Source organism: Hemiscyllium ocellatum, chromosome 1, assembly GCF_020745735.1.
Source record: "Hemiscyllium ocellatum isolate sHemOce1 chromosome 1, sHemOce1.pat.X.cur, whole genome shotgun sequence".
In the NCBI taxonomy this organism is placed as follows: domain Eukaryota; kingdom Metazoa; phylum Chordata; class Chondrichthyes; order Orectolobiformes; family Hemiscylliidae; genus Hemiscyllium; species Hemiscyllium ocellatum.
The window spans coordinates 157,668,331-157,689,663 of record NC_083401.1 but is presented as its reverse complement, the minus strand read 5'-3'; the positions used below and the strand labels follow the sequence as shown (position 1 = coordinate 157,689,663).

Sequence of the window (21,333 nt, the reverse complement as noted above, 5' to 3'; positions counted from 1 at the left end):
GCTGGGGGAAATGAAAGTTGAAAATTAACCTCACTCACGAAAAAGGCTCAGCAAAATCTATAGAATAGTACAGCGCATGAACAGCCCTTGGCCTACCATGTCTGTGCTGATCTGTGCCATTCTAAACTAATCACGTCTGCCTGCACACACCCCTCTGTTTCCTGCGTGTTCATGTTTCTTAAAGATCGCTATCATCTCTGCCTCTGCTACTTCCTCTAGCAGCATGTTCCAGGCACTTACAACCCTTGGTTTAAAAGGCGTTCCTCACACATCTTTCTTAAACATTTTCCCTCTCCCCTTTAACCTATGCCCCCTAGTATTTGGCATTTCCATCCTGGAAAAACGTCTCTGACTATCCACACTATCCATGTCTCTCATATACTTCTATCAGGTCATTCCTTGGCCTCCGATAATTTCATGAAAACAATCCAAGTTTGTCCAATCTCTCCTTATCAGGCAACATCCTGATAAATCTCTTGTGCATCCTCTCTAAAGCCTCGAGGTGCTCCCTACAGGATGTTGACCAGAACTGCACACAATACTCCGCAGTGACCTAACTAAAGTTTTATACAGCCCCACCATGACCAGCTAACGTTTATACTCAATACCCAGAATGATGAAGGCAGGAATGCCAAATGCCGCCCTGATCGCTTTAACCAGTTGGGTTGTCACTTTCAGGGAGTTATGGACTTACCCCCCAAGATCCCTTGATATCAATGCTTTTACGGGTCCTGGTGTTTACTGGATACTGTCCTCTTGCATCTGACCTCCGAAAACGCATAACCTCACAACTATTTGGATTCAACTCCACTTGCCATTTCTCTACCTGACTTTCCTATCGGTCTATATCCTGTTAGTAACTTTCCTTACTAACCATAAGTCCACTAATTTTCATGTCATCTGCAAACTTACTAATCAGGCTACCTATATTTGCACCCAAATCATTCATATTTATTATAAACAACAAAGGCCCCAGCACCAATCCGAATGGAACACCACTGGTTACAGACCTCCAGTCAGATAAACACCCCACCACTGTTTCTATGACTGAGCCAATTTTATATCCAACTTGCCAACTCCCTACAGAGTTAAACTTAAATGTCTGGACCACCCTATCATGAGGGATCTTGTCGAATGCTTTCATAAAATCCATGTGGACAATATCCATTGACGTACCAACAATCATCTTCGTCACTTCCTCAAAACACTCAATCAAATTTGTGAGACAAGAATTCGCCTTCTGATTATCATTTTTGCATCTACTTTATTAAGTTGATTAAGACAACCACCTGATGAGGGAATGGCGCTCTGAAAGCTCGTGCGGCCAAATGAACCTGTTGGACTATAACCTGGTGTTGTGTGATTTTTAACTTTGCCCACCTCAGTCCAACACCGGCTCCTCAAATTAAGACTTTACGAATAGTTGATGAAAAACAAATAGACATTAACTTCCTGTTTGCATCCTGGAAGGAGTGTTGGCTCTTTGGTTTCCTGCATTAAGGTCGCAAGTTAAAAACATTCGGGTGTAAATGAAATTCTCAAACTGCCATGATGGGATTTGAATTCACCCGGGTGGGATTTTCCCCTCCCTGGAGTGGGGAGAGCAACAACGAAAATGATGGAAAAATAAGAGAGAAGAAAAATAATTAGAATCTTAATGTCAAGAGCAAGGTTTCTATTATTCCCAATGGTACATTCAGTCCGATATTCCAGAACTGATGTCATTCAGAATGAGCTGAAAATGGGTTGCTGGTTAAAGCACAGCAGGTTAGGCAGCATCCAAGGAACAGGGATGCTGCCTAACCTGCTGTGCTTTAACCAGCAACCCATTTTCAGCTCTGATCTCCAGCATCTGCAGACCTCACTTTTTACTCGAAGTCATTCAGAATGAGTCCTGGTATCTCTACCAATCTCCTTGTGGGTCACATTGCTTCCTTGTAGTACATGGTCTTCAGTGTTCGGTTGCAGACTGTCACCTTTTGTAACTTGTGTGGTATTTTAGCATAGAGGGAGAGGCAGCTAGTTTGTTACGGGTGAGAACTGAGCAACCAAGAGGGTAGACATGTCTCTGCTTTGGAGGGTCAGTCCCTGCTTTGCAATTGGGTTTGACTTACCTTGTCATCCATTAGGGGAATGGCCCGATTCTCCAGTCCATCGAAGTCATTAAAGGCTATGTTTTCTATGTCAGCAGTCAATGCAAATTCAAATTCACAGGCAATGAGTTGGAAACTCAGGCCTTTTGTTAGTTAGGTGTTCGTTGGAAGTAATCTTTGGGCATCATTTGGTAATGCAATGGTGTAGCATAGTCTCCCCAGTGTCTGTCCACCAACTGCAAAGCACTAGTCACGCATGCGATGGAATCCGGATGGGTGCAGCTCCAATAACATACAAGAAGCTTGACACCATCCAGGACAAAACTGCCTACTTGACTGACACCACATTCACATCCACTCCCGCCACTACCAACACTCATTAGCAGCAATATGTCCCATCTTCGGGCATCTTCAGAAATTTACCAAAGCTTTCCACATGACATCTTCTAGAAAGACAGGAGTTGCTGATACATTAAAACACCGTGACTTGTCAGATCCTCTCCAAGCCACTCATCATCCTGTTTAGAAGTTTGGGGTGGTAGGGTGGCTCAGTGGTTAGCACTGCTGCCTCGACAACACGAGGGACCCAAGTTCGATTCCAGCCTCGGGTGAATGTCAGTGTGGAGTTTGCACATTCTTCCTGTGTCTGTGTGGGTTTCCCCCATAGTCACAAAGATGTGCAGGTTAGGTGAATGGGCCAAGCTGCACGGTGGCTTAGTGGTTAGCACTGCTGCCTCACAGCGCCAGAGACCCGGGTTCAATTCCTGCCTCAGGCGACTGACTGTGTGGAGTTTGCATGTTCTCCCCGTGTCTGCGTGGGTTTCCTCCGGGTGCTCCGGTTTCCTCCCACAGTCCAAAGATGTGCGGGTCAGGTGAATTGGCCATGCTAAATAGCCCATAGTGTTAGGTAAGGGGTAAATGTAGGGGTATGGGTGGGTTGCGCTTCGGCAGGTCGGTGTGGACTTGTTGGGCCGAAGGGCCTGTTATCGCCATCTGAGGAAAAAGCATGTCCACCCTATCTAACCCTCTGATCATCTTATATGTCTCAATTAATTTACCTCTCTACCTTCTTCTCTCTAACGAAAACAGCCTGTACTCCCTCAGCCTTTCCTCATAAGACCTTCCCTCCATACCAGGCGACATCCTAGTAAATTCCCTCTGCACCCTTTTCAAAGCTTCCACATCCTTCCTATAATGTACAGCTGCAGCATGATCTCATGGCTCTGAAACTCAATCCCTCCACAGGCAAGGAGTTGGAAACTCAGGCCTTTTGTTAATTAGGTGTTCGTTGGAAGCAATCTTTGGGCATCATTTGGTAATGCAATGGTGTAGCATAGTCTCCCCAGTGTCTGTCTGTCCACCAACTGCAAAGCACTAGTCAAGAATGCGATGGAATACAAGCGAACACACCGTATGCCTTCTTAACAACCTTATCAACCTGGGGGGCAACTTTCAGGGATCTATGTACATGAACACTGAGATCTCTCTGTTCATCTACATGACCAAGAATCTTACCATTAGCCCAGTTCTCTGTATTCCTGTTACTCCTTCCAAAGTGAATCACCTCACACTTTTCCTCATTAAACTCCATTTGCCACCTCTCAGCCCAGCTCTGCAGCTTATCTATGTCCCTCTGTAACCTGCAACATCCTTCAGCACTATCCGTAACTCTACCAACCTTAGTGTCATCTGTAAATTTACTAACCCAACCTTCCAAGCTATCACCCAGATTTTTTATAAAAATGAAAAACAGCAGTGGCCACAAAACAGATCCTTGCAGTACACCACTAGTAACTGAACTCCAGGCTGAACATTTCCTGCACCAATCAACCCCACCGCCCTGTGGCCCAACATTTCAACTCCCACTCCCACTCTGCCGAGGGCATGCTGATCTTGGGCCTCATTCACCGCTGCTTCCTCACCACCCAATGCCTGGAGGAAGAACGCCTCGGAACCCTTCAACCCCAGGGCATCAATGTGGAATTCACCAGTTTCCTCATTTCCCCTCCCCCCACTTTACCCCAGTTCCAATCATCCATCTCAACATTGTCCTCATGACCTGTCCTACCTGCCAATCTCCCTTCCCTCCAATCTGCCCCACCCTTCTCTCTGACCCAAGCCCCCACCATTTATCTCTCCAACCCAGAGGCTCCCTAACTCTATTCCTGATGAAGGGCTTTAGTCTGAAACATCGATTTACCTGCTCCTCAGATGCTGCCTGACCTGCTGTGCTTTTCCAGCACCATTCTGATCTAAACACTGGTTTCCAGCATCCACAGTCCTCACTTTTGCCCTGAACATTTCCCACCAACCACCACCCTCTGTCTTCTTACAGCTAGACAATTTCTGATCCAAACCACTAAATCACCCTCAATCCCATTTTCTGCAGTAGCCTACCATGGAGAACCTTATCAAACCCCTTACTGAAATCTATAGACACCACATCAACCGTTTTACTCTCATCCACCTGTTTAGTCACCTTCTCAAAGAACTCATTAAGGTTTGTGAGGCATGACCTACCCTTCACAAAACAGTGTTGACTATCCCTAATCAACTTATTCCTTTCCAGATTTGTATAAATCCTATCTCTTATAACCTTTTTCAACACTTTACCCACAACTGAAGGAAAGATCACTGGCATATAATGCCCAGGGTTGTCTCTACTCCTCTTCTTGAACAAAGGGACAATATTTGCTATCCTCCAGCCTTCTGGCACTATTCCTGTAGACAATGATGACATAAAGATCAAAGCCAAAGGTTCTGCAATCACCTCCCTAGCTTCCCAGAGAATCCTGGGATAAGTCCCATCTGTCCCAGGGGACTTATCTATTGTCACACTTTCCAGAATTGCTAACACTTCCTCCTTGTGAACCTCAATCCTATCTAGTCTAGTAGCCTGTATCTCAGTATTCTCCTCGACAACATTGTCTTTTTCCAGTGTGAATACTGATGAAAAATATTCATTTAGCCCTTCCCCTATCTCCTCTGACTCCACGAACAACTACCCACCACTATCCTTGATTAGCTCTAGACTTACCCCAGTCATTCTTTTATTCCTGATATACCTATAGAAAGCCTTAGCATTTTCCTTGATCCTATCTGTCAATGACATCTCATACCTCCTCCTTGCTCTTCTTTGCTCTTTCTTTAGGTCTTTCCTGGCGAACCTGTAACTCTCAAGCTCCCTAACTGAGCCTTCACATCTCATCCTAACATAAACCTACTTCTTTCTCTTGAAAAGAGATTCAACCTCTTAGGTAAACTACGGTTCCCTTGCTCGACAACTATCTCCTTGCCTGACAGGTACATACTAATCAAGCACACACAGTAACTGTTCCTTGAGCAAACTCCACATTTCAATTGTGCCCCATCCCCTGCAGTTTCCTTCCCCATGCTATGCATCCTAAGTCTTGCCTAATCGCATCATAATTGCCTTTCCCCCAGCTATAGCTCTTCCCCTGCGGTAAATACCTGTCCCTTTCCCTCGCTAAAGTAAACAAAACCGAATTGTGGTCACTGTCACAACATGCTCACCTACCTCCAAATCTAACACCTGGCCAGGCTTATTACCTAGTAACAAATCCAATGTGGCCTTGCCTCTTGTAGGCCTGTCTACATACTGTGTCAGGAAGCCCTCCTGCACACATTGGACAAAAACTGACCCATCTATAATACTTGTACTATAGTGTTCCCAGTCAATATTTCGAAGGTTGAAGTCTCCCATGACAAATACCCTGACTCTCTCACTCTTATTGAGAATCATCTTTGCTATCCTTTCCTCTATATCTCTGGAACTATTCGGAGGCCTATAGAAAACTCCTAACTGGGTGACCTCTCCTTTCCTGTTTCTAATCTCAGCCCACGCTACCTCAGTAGACGAGTCCTCAAACCTCCTTTCTGCCACTGTAATACTGTCCTTGACTAGCAATGCCACACCTCCCCCTCTTTTACCACCTTCCCTGTTCTTACTGAAACATCTAAATCCTGGAACCTGCAACAACCATTCCTGTCCCTGCTCTATCCATGTCTCTGAAATGGCCACAACATCGAAGTCCCAGGTACCAACCCACACCGCAAGTTCACCCACCTCATTCTGGATGCTCCTGGCATTGAAGTAGACACAACTCGTACCAACTTCTTGCCAGTGCCCTCTTGCGACCTTAAAACCTTAGGTTCAGGCAACAAGTCTGGCCCCGCCTCCAAAGCCTACTTTTCCCAATTAACTTGAGGGAAAATGACTTCATTACTGGAACATTGAGAGAATTTATAGCTTTGTTAGCAAAACATGGAATGCCCAAATGCTTTTTATCATTTTATATCTTGTCTTTTTGAATACTCGTAACTCTAAAAGTATAATAACGGGAATTGCTCATTCTATCCAGGATCACACTTTCCCAGGAAACGAAAATATTTTTTGCCTCCAAACCATGACTTGTGGATGTACGCCATATGTCCAGATATCCTCCAAGGCACTCTAAGCTGTGGATGAGTCAGTAAAAGCAGTGGAAGTGGGGGACTTGCTTTAATTGAGCTCAGTTCGCCTTGCCCAGAGCAGTAGGCTAGGATTCACACTTGATTTGCTATTCATATATCCCTGCTGGGAAATTGGAACATGTGGGCATTAGGTATGGAAAATGTTTAGTTTTCTAAGCAATGTTCAATATTATCTAGGAAAATGTAGCCAGGGAGGCATGATGGCACAGTGGTTAGCACTGCTGCCTTACAGTACCAGGGTCTCAGGTTCGATCCCAGCCTTGGGAGAGTGTCTGTGTGGAGTTTGCACATTCTCCTTGTGTCTGTGTGGGTTTCCTCCCACAGTCCATGAATTGCCCATAGTGTTAGGTATGTTAGTCAGAGGGAAATGGGTCCGGGTGGGATACTCCTCGGAGGGTCAGTGTGGACTGGTTGGGCTGATGGGCCTGTTTCCACACTGTAGGGAATCTAATCAGCATTGTTACTGTTATTGGAAAAGAGCATTGCAACCCATCCTTCACTCCCACTGGGACTCCTGCTTCTGAGATAGTGAAATCATCACAAAGTCAAAAAAAAGACTGAATTGAACTAGAGTAATCGCTGTGCTGGAATTGTTCTTCTTAGTCTCAACATCAATTTCTTTAGCACTGCTCCTTCTGCCTCTGCCATTTCAAAACATTTGTTTCACTTTTTTTTCTGTCCTTGATCATTACAGTGTTTGTTGTGTCAGTGGAAACATAAACTGTCCAGTTGATTGTTTTGCTAATTAAACTTCTGTTTGTAACTATAAATAAGGCAATAGGTTCCTTCTTCTCTGCTCTGTTATCCTCCATTATTCACAATCCATGATGATAGCCTCTGCTGCAGCATTGTCTTGAACACCAGAATTGATGAGTTACAGAAGGAAGCATTTGGTCTATCATACCTGCACTGGTGTGATTTTCCTAAATGAGCTATATGACTTGTGGGCGGCACGGTGGCACAGTGGTTAGCACTGCTGCCTCACAGCACCAGATATCCAGGTTCAATTCCCACCTCAGGCAACTCTCTGTGTGGAGTTTGCACATTCTCCCTGTGTCTGTGTGGGTTTCCTCTGGGTGCTCCAGTTTCCTCCCACAATCCAAAAATGTGCAGGTAAGGTGAATTGGCCATGCTAAATTGCCCATAGTGTTAGGTGTAGGGGAATGGGTCTGGGTGGGTTGTGCTCCGGCAGATCGGTGTGAACTTGTTGGGTCAAAGGGCCTGTTTCCACACTGTAAGTAATCTAATCTAATTTCTTTTTCCTAGATTTGCTAATTTAACTCCGGTTTGTACAGAATTATTGGCAATGTCATACAGTGTCCACTGTATTTGATTTGCCCTTAATCTCTTTATTTTTCTTTTGTCTTAGGAAATGTCTTACTTTGTATCCTGATCATTGCTTTGATTATATTTTTCATTATCATGCTGGTGCTTTACCTGCACAGAAAGAAACGTGTAAGTATTCTCTCTATTCACATGAGTACATTTATTCTGTTAAAAGGGTAACTCATACGTCTAAAGGGATTATGATTTGCATTACGTCATCTAATGAACTGGACAAGTATTTTGTTTGCACGAAGAGGTTTTAAAGAATCTTCTTGAGTTATCGGCCTAAAGGCAGATGCTGGGCAGTTATTTTTGTGATAAATAGAGCAAACAGGTAGATTCTTGAGTTTGCCTCAACCAAAATGAGGATTGAACCTGAACGCCAATTGACTGATTGACCACGAGGGGCAGTCTAGTTTCACCCCATTATGTTTCTTACCTGCATTTCTACCGAGAGAAGTGGAAACAGCCTGGCGGTGTTGCTGCAGGAACCTGGGAAATATTGTGCGGACTTGACTTCAAATCCTGACGAAGGGCTTTTGCCCGAAATGTCGATTTTCCTGCTCCTCGGATGCTGCCTGACCTGCTGTGTTTTTCCAGCGCCACTCTAAGCTAAACTCTGGTATCCAGCATCTGCCGTCCTCAGTTTTGCCTTCAAATCCCAGGCGATGGAATTTGAATCTTTAAAAATATCTGGAAATGAGAGTCTAATGATGGCCATGTAGCCATTGACATAAAATCCATTTCCAGCAAGAAATGCATTAATAGGATGAACTTAAAGGCTTTGTATCTCAAAGCAAGAAGCATTTAGAATAAGACAGAAAAAATGGAAGGTGCACGTTGAGGGAAATGAATGCAATCTTATAGCCATTACAGAAACATTGTTAAAAGCAGATCAAAACTGGGAAGTTAACATTCAGGGTTATTTGACCTTTTGGAGAGATGGGAGGGCTGGAAGAGGTGGTGGGATAGCCCTGTGTATGAGAAATTAAATGAGAACAGTTGTGAGAGATGATTTAAGCTCAGGTGGTGTGGATTTCATTCAGGCAGAGGGAACCAAACAGCAAGGAGTTAAAGAAATTGGTAGGAGCAGTGTATAGATTCTCAAACAATAGTCACGCTGTAGGGAAGGCTATAAACCAGCAAATAACAGGAGCATGTAAAAATAATGCAGCAATGATTATAGGTCACTTTAATCTTTATATTAATTGGGGCAAGCAAATGGAAAAGGATGACTATGACAAGAATTCACAGTATAAATTATGGACAATTTCCCAGAGCCTCTATGTTATGGAGCCAACTAGGGAGTAGGCGTTCATGAACCTACAATGGGGAACAAGGCAGGTTTAAGAAATGACCCCCAAGCGAAAGAGCCCATAATATGTAATTTAATATTCAATTTGAGAGTGAGAAACTTGGGTAGAAACAACCATGTTTAACTTAAATAAAGGGAATTGCAATGAAATGAGGATAGCATTGGGTTAAGTGAAAAGCAGAAGTAGATTAGCAAGAGTGACAGTCAGCAAGCAGTGCCAATATTTAAGGAGGCAATCCATGACTTTCGGCAAAAATATGTCTGGTAAGCAGAAAAGGTAGTAAGAGAGGGATAAACTAATCAAAGCTGGCTCAGGAAGATTAGGAGAATATTAAGCTGGAAGAAGAAGCATATAAGGATATAAAAATGATAGCCTGGAAGATTGGGAAAAATAAAGAATCCAGAAAAGGAGGAATAAAAACATAACTAAGATGGAGAAAATAAGCTACAAATGCAAACTAACAAGGAATATAAAAAAATTAACAGTAAGAGCTTCTTTATAAAGGTTTAATATAAGGGCTTATTATAAGCGCCAGGGACCCGTGTTTGATCCCAGCCTTGAGTGGGTTTCCTCCCACAGTCCAAAGATGTGCAGGTTAAGTGAATTGGCCATAATGTTCAGGGATGTGTAGGGTAGATGCATTTGTCACGGGTAAATATAGGAGAACGGGTCTGGAGAGTTGGTGAGTACTTGTTGGACCAAAGGGCCAGTTTCCACACTGTAAGGATTCTATGATCTTGACTGTATTCTATGATCTAATGGAGTGTTGGTCCTTATTTCAAGGGGGATGGACAATAAAAAAAGAAAAGTCTTACTGTAACTATACAAGGTAATGGTGGGACTGCATCTGGAGTCCATTGATATAATCTCACCATTATCTTGTATAGCTTCAGAACCATTAGTAGTTTGGACCCCTTATTTAAACATTGATAACATATCATTGCAGGTGGTTCAAAGAAAGTTAACAAAGATGATCTCAGGTATTGAGGAACTGCATTGTGTGTAAGGGCTCCACAGGTTGGGACTCTACTAACTGGAGTTGAAAAGACTGAGAAGTAATCTCATCGAAACATACAGAAATCTCAAGTGGCTTCATAGAGTAAATGCTGAGAGAATAATTCCTGTCTCGGAGAGTCTAGGGCCAGAGTACACAGTCTCAGAATATAGGGTCACCAATTTAAGACTGAGATGAGGAGTCCCAGGAATAATTGCACAATGAATGAGGGTGTAATTTGTGAAACATTATACTTCCTTAATATTTACTCTGTCACACGTCTCAGTTTCAGACTGCCATGACTAATGAATGGTTGCCTTTGTATCATGAAGAACTATTCCTGGAATCAAACGAATGATGTCATATTCCTGGCCCTGTTAAATGAGCAATTTCCGAAGTTCTCACCTTTCCAATTTTCAATGATGACAAAACACCAGCATGCTGATCACATCCCAGATGAACATATGTGTGTCAGGATACTAGATGTCTCTTTCCCAAGGAGCATAGAAAACATCATCCCAGGCCACTATTGTCACTCTGCTCAAATGTCACATCTGGATGAAAAGCAGGACTTACAGAGGGAAAGACACAAGGTGTCCATGTACCAAAACGCCCCCGTAATGCAGGAAGGTAATTGTGGCTAAGGAGGAGTTATAAGTGAAGGAAAGTATAAAAAGGGACAAATAGAATTCATTTTCTTGCGATAAATTTCTCAATCCAACCTCCCGCTCAGATTTGTTCAGATCATACGTGACACATATTGGCTAGTTCAGGGAACTTCAGTTACAACATTTAATTCTGATCATGTCAATGTTGGTCTCAGAATAAGCAAAATGAGGAAAGATATGACACCTCAAGTTTAGATCCAGGTCTATATAAACTTCTTCTTATCCTCTGAGGAAATTGAAGTCAATACATTTTAATTTTTTTTAGGTTAGATTACCTACAGTGTGGAAACAGGCCCTTCGGCCCAACAAGTCCACACCAACCCTCCGAAGAGCAACCCACCCCGCCTACATTTACCCCTTCACCTAACACTATGGACAATTTAGCATGGCCAAGTCACCTAACCTGCACATCTTTCGGGCAGCACGGTGGCCCAGTGGTTAGCACTGCTGCCTCACAGCGCCAGGGACCTGGGTTCAATTCCCGCCTCAGGCGACTGACTGTGTGGAGTTTGCACATTCTCCCCGTGTCTGCGTGGGTTTCCTCCGGGTGCTCCGGTTTCCTCCCACAGTCCAAAGATGTGCGGGTCAGGTGAATTGGCCATGCTAAATTGCCTGTAGTGATAGGTAAGGGGTATATGTAGGGGTATGGGTGGGTTGCGCTTCGGCGGGTTGGTGTGGACTTGTTGGGCCGAAGGGCCTGTTTCCACACTGTAAGTAATCTTTAGACTGTGGGAGGAAACTGGAGCTCCTGGAGGAAGCTCACGCAGATATGGGGAGAATGTGCAAACTCCACAGAGAGAGTTGACTGAGGCTGGGATGTGAGGCAGCAGTGCTAACCACTGTGCCACCATGCCGCCCGAATTTGTTTTGACATGCTTTGGAATTCAAACATTATAAAAGAAAGAAACTGCATTTGTATAACACCATACTTGATGCGACAATACTTTTGAAGTGTGGTGACTATTATAATGTTGGGGAACTTGGGGGGGGGTTGGTTTGCAATGAACAGCCGAATAGAACTGGGTGACCACTTTGCGGAACACCTACACTCTGTCTATAAACGTGACCCCAAGCTCCCAGTTACCTGCCATTTCAAGACACCACCATGTTTCCTGGCCAACAACCCCGTCTCGGGCCTGCTGGTGTGCTCCAGCAAGGGTAGCTCAAACTGAAAGAACGGCATCTCATCTTCCACCAGGGGGACAGTGCAGCTTTCAGCACTCAATTTTGGAGTTTGAACACCAGCTTCCATGTCCTTTACCCATCCCCACACCTCATATCCTAATTTCACAAATTACACCCTCATTCATTAAGCAATTATTCCTGGGACTCCTCATCTCAGTCCTAAATTGGTGACCCTATATTCTGAGACTGTGTGCTCTGGCCCTAGACTCTCCGAGACAGGAATTATTCTCTCAGCATTTACTCTATGAAGCCTCTTGAGATTTCTGTATGTTTCGATGAGATTACTTCTCAGTCTTTTCAACTCCAGTTAGTAGAGTCCCAACCTGTGGAGCCCTTACACACAAAGTAGTTCCTCAATACCTGAGATCATCTTCGTTAAGGTGACACATACTGCTTTCAGTATAGTCAATCCATTTTCACCTACTCGTTGTGAGCATTATCAGCTTTACTTCTTCGATGGCTTATTATCAACTATCAATTTGTCTGTGATTTAGTTTGGTTGAAGAACACAGAGACAATATGAAATTAAAGGTGAATTCTAAAGAGGGGTACAGGAATAGGTGCATACCAATCATAATCTTCTTGAACAGCTTCAAAATAGGCTGAAGGGACTGCTCCTAGTCATAGAGTCGTAGAGATGTACAGCACGGAAACAGACACTGAAGTCCAACTCGTCCATGCCAACCAGATATCCCAACCTAATCTAGTCCCATTTGCCAGCACTTGGCCCATATCCATCTATACCCTTCCTATTCATCTACCCATCCAGGTGCCGTAGTTGCAGCAGCTGGGCGGCAGCTGTCAAGCAGTGGGGTGGCACGGTGGCTCAGTGGTTAGCACTGCTACCTCACAGCACCAGGTACCCAGGAACAATCCTAGCCTCAGGTGACTGTCTGTGTGGAGTTTACATGTTCTCCCAGTGTCTGCGCAGGTTTCCTCCAGGTGTTCTGATTCCTCCCCCCACCCCCAGCCGAAAGGTGTGCAGGTCAGGTGAATTGGCCACGCTGAATTGCCCATAGTGTTGGGTGCATTAGTCAGGGGTAAATACTGGATAGGGGGATGGGTTACTTTTCAGTGGGATGGTGTGAACTTGTTGGGCTGAAGGGCCTGTTTCCATATGTAGAGAATCCAATCCTGAAAAAATCTAACCAGCCTCCACCACTTCCTCTGGCAGCTCATTCCATGCACGCACCACCCTCTGTGTGAAAAGGTTGCCCCTTATGTCTCTTTTATATTTTTCCCCCTCTCACCCTAAACCTATGCCCTTTAGTTCGGGACTCCCCCACCCCATGACAAAGACTTTGCTTATTTCCCCTATCAATGCCCCTTATGATTTTATAAACCTCTATAAGGTCACCCCTCAGCCTCTGACGCTCCAGGGAAAACAGCCTCAGCCTCTCTCTATAGCTCAAATCCTCCAACCCTGGCAACATCCTTGTAAATCTTTTCTGAATCCTTTGAAGTTTCACAACGTCCGTCCAATAGGAGGGAGACCAGAATTACACGCAATATTCCAAAAGTGGCCGAACCAAAGTCCTGCGCAGCTGCAACATGACCTCCCAACTCCTGTACTCAATGCTGTTCCTGTTTCTAATGAACTTATGATTTAAAATAATTGCAAAAGAACAGGAAGCAACTTATTTAAAGGATGATTTACAAGCTGGTGGGCAGAACTCTGGCATGAGTCTAATTGCTTAGCTTTTTCAATGAACTGTCAACCTTTCTGTGGTCCAAGTGGAAAGTTTGTGTGTTTGTGATTGTCGATAAGTCCTGCGTATAATCAAAGCTGATGAGTTCTCACTGTATGCACGGAAAGACACCTGCAAACAAAGAAATCTGATATGGCTCAACTCTGAATTTCCACAGGGGATTTACCTACCTGATATGTGTGATATTTGAGAACAATTATCTATACTGTAAGTGTCACTTCTGATGGGATTGAACACATTGTAGAAATTTCAGTTCTCTTAAGTTCTGTTTGTCATTCTTTGACAAGAATATTCTTGATGGTTTGAAAATTAACATGGCATTACTAATATCAATGTTAGTGATTATTTGGACCTAACAGTGCACTAAAATAATTGGCACGATCCTCTGGGAAATGTTTCAAATTGTATACCTGATAATAGGCTTGTCTTATTCTAGTCTGTATTGACAATGACAAGACTGGCGCTGACATTATTATTTTACTTTGCGTTTTGCAGAGATATTCCTTTGACCTCTTCCACAAAACTGCCGAAGATGCTGACATTCCCTTGAGTGGTCCAATTAGTCGAGCTGCCTTTGAAGCATTTCCAGGTATCTCAATGAACCTTATGTCAGTTTTACAGAGGATTATTTTGAGCATCGGCCTCTCACATTTCTGATGTTTCAATACAAAGTTCCCAATGTTTGTAAAAGATGATTTTTCCTGCTTGGTTTTGTAACCTACAAACGGTGGTCTTTCTCAAGGGGAGGAGCTGAATGTTTATAAGTTACTGCCAATCTAGAGAAAACCTCTCTGGATAATTAGCCTCCTAGTTGCTTCAGCTTGCGCCAAATTAAACAACCTGCCACAAGGAGAATTTGGTGCAGTGCCTAGCAAGGAGTGAGCCAGGTTATGAGGATGTGGGACAATTAATGAATAAATGCAAAGCATTGCATAAACGTCATTCCCAATTACTGGGGTCAAAAGACAGGACTTTATGAAAGTGAGGCTGGGGTTGAGACTGTTGGAGATTGGCACTTTAGCCAAGCTAAGAAGTCGATTGGATAGTAAATTAGTTTGTTAAATACTATTTATTTTAAGAGATGAATTATTCATTCCTCTCTTAATTGTTAAAGCCCTATTTACTTCTGGTAAATAGACTTATGCCATTTTAATTCGTAATTATGTTATTCCACAAATCAAAATCTACTTGCTAATCAATTACTTGGCCACACTTAAAATGGACTGGGACCAAATGGTCCTGATTCTTGCTGAGAGTGGTGTAGTAACATTAAACATCATTCTCAACAATGTATATTGTGCTATTCATAGTGAGGCTGAAATGCACTCACCAAATGAAAATATGTGAAAAGAACAGAATTATTATCATGGGTAATTTTAACTTCTGCAGTCCTGAATGAGTCTCCCTTAGTGTCAAGGTTAGAGTGGTGCTGGAAAAGCACATCAGGTCAGGCAGCATCCAAGGAGCAGGAGAATCGACGTTCTGGGCAAAAGCCCTTCATCAGGAATGAGGGACTTCCTTAGGGCCAGGGCTCAGATGGGGCAGAATTTGTTCGGTGCACCCAGGAGGGTTCCTGAAACAACATGTAGATGGTCCAATTAGGGAAGGGTTTGTACTAGACCTTGTGTTGGGAAATGAGCCTGGCCAGGTGATTGACATTTCAGTGGGGAGCATTTTGGGAACAGTGATCATAATTCCATAAATTTTAAGGTATTTATGGATAACGCCAACACTGGTCCTCAAGTGAAAGTGCTAAATTAAGGGAAGACTAATTACAATAGTATGAGGCAGTATTGAGTGAATAAACTGAATTGTCAAGCATCTCTGAATATAGAATTCATTAATTACACAGATATTGAATCTATTTCAATATTTAATGCCATGTAATGTAGTACAAAGTTACACAATTAACCAGTGATTTTCTTTCATGAAATGCAGGTAAATACACCTGTCTGATTCTCATTATATTTGAAGTATCATCAGACATCTAAAGTGTTGACTGAACAATGATATTATTTCTCAAACAATTTGAACGTCCTTTCACTTTCTTTTTTTTTCACAATTTAGCAAATAGCCTCAACAGAGTCTCATTAAATCATACCTAATATCTCTGAGCAAGATTTTCACTTTGGCATCAAAACTCAGATCATTCAGCTTCGCAATTCTGAAGCCATAGTCAAAGGGAATTAAGACTGTTTTAAAGATTGTCAGGATCAATATAAGACAATTTTGTGTTGGCACTCCCTATTCCCTCACTGTCAAAATCTTAGAAACGGCATAAACAATGAATATAACATGGGTTCCCTGGGACCTTTTCATGTCCTTCACCAAAGTTACAATGAAGGTTTGGCAGAGGATGTGTAGTAATTGGTGTGTAGGTAGATGTCAGGCAAGGAGTTAAATAGAAGATCTACTTTACAGCTTTGATTTAGAGATACAGTCATTTAAAAGCTACACCTGCTGTGCAAGACTGAGTGCTGAATGAAGCATGTTGGTAAAGTGAGATGTTTGACAGATACATCAAACACAGGCATGAAAGCAATTACAGTTGTTTGCTTTTGTTACTTTGTTCACCTCAGCACTCAAAAAGTGATTCTCATCTAGATTAGATTATGATTAGATTTCCCTACATTGTGGAAACAGGCCCTTCAGCCCAACTAGTCCACACCGACCCTCTGAAGAGTAACCCACCCAGACCCATTTCCCTCTGACTAGTACACTTCACACTGTGGACAATTTAGCATGGCCAACTCACCTAACCAACACGTCTTTTTGGATTGTGGGAGGAAACCGGAGCACCCGGTTGTTCAGCCCTCATTGCTGCATCAAGCCACATACAGTTGAATCTTTATGGTGAAACTAAATTGATACACCACACTGGGAATTGGTTGCAAAGTGAACGCCCTCACCATTCTATTTTCAGTAAAAGTTAGCAGTTAGAAATTTCAGCCCATTGAATCACTGACCTGAAATTCCCATGGTGGGGAAAACATAATCTAATTTCTACCTAGCAGGTCTCCCCCCAAAAAAAGGAGACTATGTTCTGGTTCTGCAGAGGTCCCAAGTGTCTAGGCCAGTCCTTTAAATGTCGCTCCTTCTTGCAATCCTTTACTTTTTGTATCTGGGCGAGTGGTGTTCACCAGGAAATACTAACAGGGAAAGGCAAGGTAGATAAAGATAAACTATTTCCATTGGTTGGGGATTCTGGAACTAGGGTCGTAGCCTCAAAACTAAAGCCGAACTGTTCGGGAGAGATGTTAGGAAGCACTACTCCACACAAAGGGTAGTAGATGCTTGGACTTCTCTTCCGCAAATGGCAGTCGGTGTTAGTTTTAAATCTGAAGTAGATACATTTTTGTTAAGCAAATGTATTAAAGGATATGAGCCAAAGGCAGGCGCAAGGAGTTAGGCCACAGATCAGCCAGAATGGCGGAAAAGGCTCAAATAGAATGGCCTAATCCTGTTCCTGTGTGAAAGAAAATTTACATTCTTGAAAAGCCTCAGTCGAAATCACTCTCAGCTCCCTTTTAATTAGCATAAAGGCCCCAAAACTTAGTACAAGGAATTGAACCCCAAAGAAATTTCTAGTGAATAAACAAAAATAAGAAAAGAGAATTTTTGCTTTTTTGCCGGTTGGAATTTTTAAAGAATTCAACTCGAGGTTAAAAAAAAGTGAATTCGCTTGGATTGGGGAGGACACCAACAATGTAGTCTTGCAGATTTTGACAGATCATATCACCACTGTAAAGGTCTCCTCCTTGCATTTCAAGTACGATCCAGCCAGGATGGGGTCAGGTGGGATTTCCCACCTTCGGTGGCACCGGCAAAGTGGGACCAAGGAATTTCCAGACTTGTGTCTCTCTTTTGTGTCCATTTTTTCCAGTTCTTAACCTGCCAAGCCCCCGATTTCTAATTTGATGCTCAAGAGACAGAAGAATGCTTGTAGATGCAGAACAATCCAGGCTCATATCTCCATTTGCCATCAAGATTTTTTTTATATTTCCAGACAAAGAAGACAACACTGATGTTAAGGTGAACAAAGACATGGACAATCACGATAACACTCCAGCAGACATCTCGAACCTGTCTGAGGAAGTTAATGAAAAGCAAAACAACTGTGAAAATGAAATAAACCACAGCCCAGGTAAATACCATTGGACATTATGAGTGGTATTATCATTTATGCTGATTGATAGAACCAGATATGATTTCAACGTCAGTTCAGAAAATGAAATGTATTTAATCATCAACTCTGCAGGTGGAAATGATTATATCTGGTTGTTTCTTGTTTTCTGTCATTTTTATTTGAAGTCTATTTGTACCACCTCTGATGTTACAACAATCAGGAGAATCCCTGTGGAAATTCTAGTCCCATATTTATTGAATATGGAACAATTTGCAACCTCTTTTGGTGACCTGAATGAAGGAACATTGTGCATGGCGGCCAAATTAGTTAATGGTACAAATAAAGATGGGAATGGGCAGCATGGTGGCTCAGTGGTTAGCATTGTAGCCTCACAGCACCAGGGACACAGGTTAGATTCCACCCTCAGTTGACAGTCTTTGTAGAGTTTGCACATTCTCCTTGTGTGTGCTTGGGTTTCTGTTCAGTGCTCTGGTCTCCTTCCACAGGCTAAAGATGTGTAGGTTTGGTGGATTGGCCATGTTAAATTGCCCATAGTGTTCAGGGAGATGCAGGCTAGATGGATTAGTTGTGGGAAATATTGGGTTACAGTGCTACGACATGGGGTAAACCTCCTGCTTAATTTAAAACCAGCAACGCAGAAAAGATTCATCCTGTGCAGTAATCCGTAAAGACTTGAGTGGCTAAGAACTATGTAAAGTAAAATTTAACAGCTTTAATGCTGAAGGTATAACAGAGAATAATTAACTAACCACTATTTACAATTTCTTTGCCTAATCTATCTTTTACCTTCCCTTCTATAATACTAGTCCGATAAAACTCCCAATTAAGATTTACAAATCAACACTTCTTATCTCAAAACCAGGCAGCTGTAGGTTCTTGTATTCGGATCTTCCTGTGTCTTCTTTTCTCCTTGTTAGGAATTTCTACGTCACAGGTTACTGATCTAAAAAGAACTTTTAAGAGAGTTTTTTTAAAGCAGTCTGTTACATGCTAGGATTGGCAGTTCTCCCCTCAAATATTCAATTTGGCCCAGTCTTATACCCCAGACCATCGGATTGTGTCATTGGCTTTTAAGATTCTCAATATCCTCAATTCAAACTTGATTTGAAATTGGTATTTTTTCAGGGTATAATTTAAACTGATTGGACAAATTCAAATTTGTTTTTGTCTCCAAAGTTGTTCAACTCAGTGTTACATTGTTTCCTCAGTGAGAAGACTTGGTGCTGTGTCCGGTAGTTCTGCTGTTTTTTACTCTCTTCAAGGTACACCCACATCTTCATAACAACAGAGATAGAGTAGGGGGATGGATCTTATAGAGTCACATAGATGTACGACATGGAAACAGACCCTTCAGTCCAACCCGTCCATGCCGATCAGGTATCCCAACCCAATCTAGTCCCACCTGCCAACACCCGGTCCATATCCCTCCAAACCCTTCCTATTCATATACTCATCCAAATGCCTCTTAAATGTTGCAATTGTACCTGCCTCCATCACTTCCTCTGGCAGCTCATTCCATACACATATCACACTCTGTGTGAAACAGTTGCCCTTTAGGTCTCTTTTATATCTTTCCCCTCTCACCTTAAATCTAGATCTGGGCTCCCCAACCCCAGGGAAAAGACTTTGCCTATTTACCCTATCCATGCCCCTCATAAATCTCTATAAGGTCACCCCTCAGCCTCCGACCCTCCAGGGAAAACAGCTCTAGCCTATTCAGCCTCTCCCTATAGCTCAAACCCTCCACCCTGGCAACATTCTTGTAAATCTTTTCTGAACCCTTTCAAGTTTCACAACATCTTTCCGATAGGAAGGAGGCTAGAATTGCATGCAATATTGCAACAGTGGCCTAACCAATGTCATGTACAGCTGCAACATGACCTCCAAACTCCTGTACTCAATACTCTGACCAATAAAGGAAAGCATACCAAGCACCTTCTTCGCTATCCTATCTACCTGCGACTCAACTTTCAAAGAGCTATGAACCTGCACTCAAAGGTCTCTTTGTTCACTAACACTCTCTAGGACCTTATCAATAAGTGTATAAGTCCTGCTAAGATTTGCTTTCTCAAAATGCAGCACCTCACATTTATTGGAATTAAACTCCATCTGCCACTTCTCAGCCCATTGGCCCATCTGGTCAAGATCCTGTTGTAATCTGAGGTAACCCTCTTCACTGTCCACTTTGGAGGTCCAGTATAGACTTGATGGTCTGAATGGACTGCTTCCACACTGTAGGGGATTCTATAATTCTATGAAAGTACGCTATAGGGGAGACACAAAATGATATATAGTGTTGGTTATTACATGTCACTGCTGGGAACCCTTCTGGTATTGGGGTATGTAAAAATGGTAGGCTGTCCAACCCAATAGTTAAGGTTTAATTGATCTTATTAAAAGTTAGCATTGGTAGGCAGGTGGCTGCAGACGGCTGATATTGTTTTGCAAGTTTTTAACAATGTACACTCTTCAGAAGGCGATCATTATGCATGACTTCTTCCCTGCTTGAAACTTAAGAATCAAGTCCATTTCCCTGAGGTAGCCCTTCCTGTTACATGCCTGCATTCAACGATCCACTTGGGCCTTTATCCTTCATTGCAACCTCCAGTATGGAGTTCTGATACCACTGGAACTGAGCTGCCAGCCATTCTAATTAACTGAATGGCTCATACAACTATTGACAGGCAGAAGTCTCACTATCCACGAAGTGAGCCCACTAAATGAGCCCATGCGCAGCACATTGTGACTGTGGATAGGCTGCCTCAGAGTCTGTGATTTGACTAGAGTGAGTTTACTCCAGGTATGTGCCATGCATTGGCATTCATTCACAAATGGAGTATTTTTATTTGTGCTGGTAAATAGAATTATCATGTAGGAAGTTCAATGTCAGTTCAGAAAATTAAATGTACCTTAATAATCATCTCTGCGTGTGGAAATGATTATATTCTTCTGGTATCCTTATCCTCTATAGGTTGGGAAAACAGGAGGTTATCCGCTGTGGGGAGAAGAATAGAAAGCCAAAATATAAACATAAATCAGGGAGAGAGATTAGTGTGGCAGAATGGTTTGGGTGACCTCTAACAATGAATCATCAATACCTAGCGTATGGGTACAGCAATCAATATAGAAAGCAATTGGAATGTTGGTTCGTATTGCAAAGGAGATGGAGAATAAAAACAGGAAAGTCTTATGGCAAATGTACAGAGGGTTGGTCAGAGCACAATACTGATCAATCCAGTGTAAGAATAATCAACTGGCAGACAGCTAGGTTCAGTGGCACAAGAACAGAGCTAAGCTGGGCTGGGTTGGTAAGACAGTCCTTGAACACTGGGGTGCCTTTGAATGGTTTGAGCGCAATCAAGGTATAATCCTTTAAAAGAGAAATGTAGAACAACTCTGAA

At 42.8% G+C, this 21,333-nt stretch overlaps 1 protein-coding gene across 1 annotated transcript in view; it reads left to right on the top strand.

Annotated features, from left to right (window-relative positions):
- The window catches only part of LOC132820656 (uncharacterized), a 131,781-nt gene that overhangs the window by 43,554 nt on the left and 66,894 nt on the right, over nt 1-21,333 (top strand). The window contains exons 3-5 of the mRNA XM_060832873.1: nt 7,957-8,042; nt 14,281-14,374; nt 17,792-17,929. Of these exons, the coding sequence (XP_060688856.1) occupies nt 7,957-8,042; nt 14,281-14,374; nt 17,792-17,929 (318 nt within the window). The remainder of the gene's footprint in view (nt 1-7,956; nt 8,043-14,280; nt 14,375-17,791; nt 17,930-21,333) is intronic.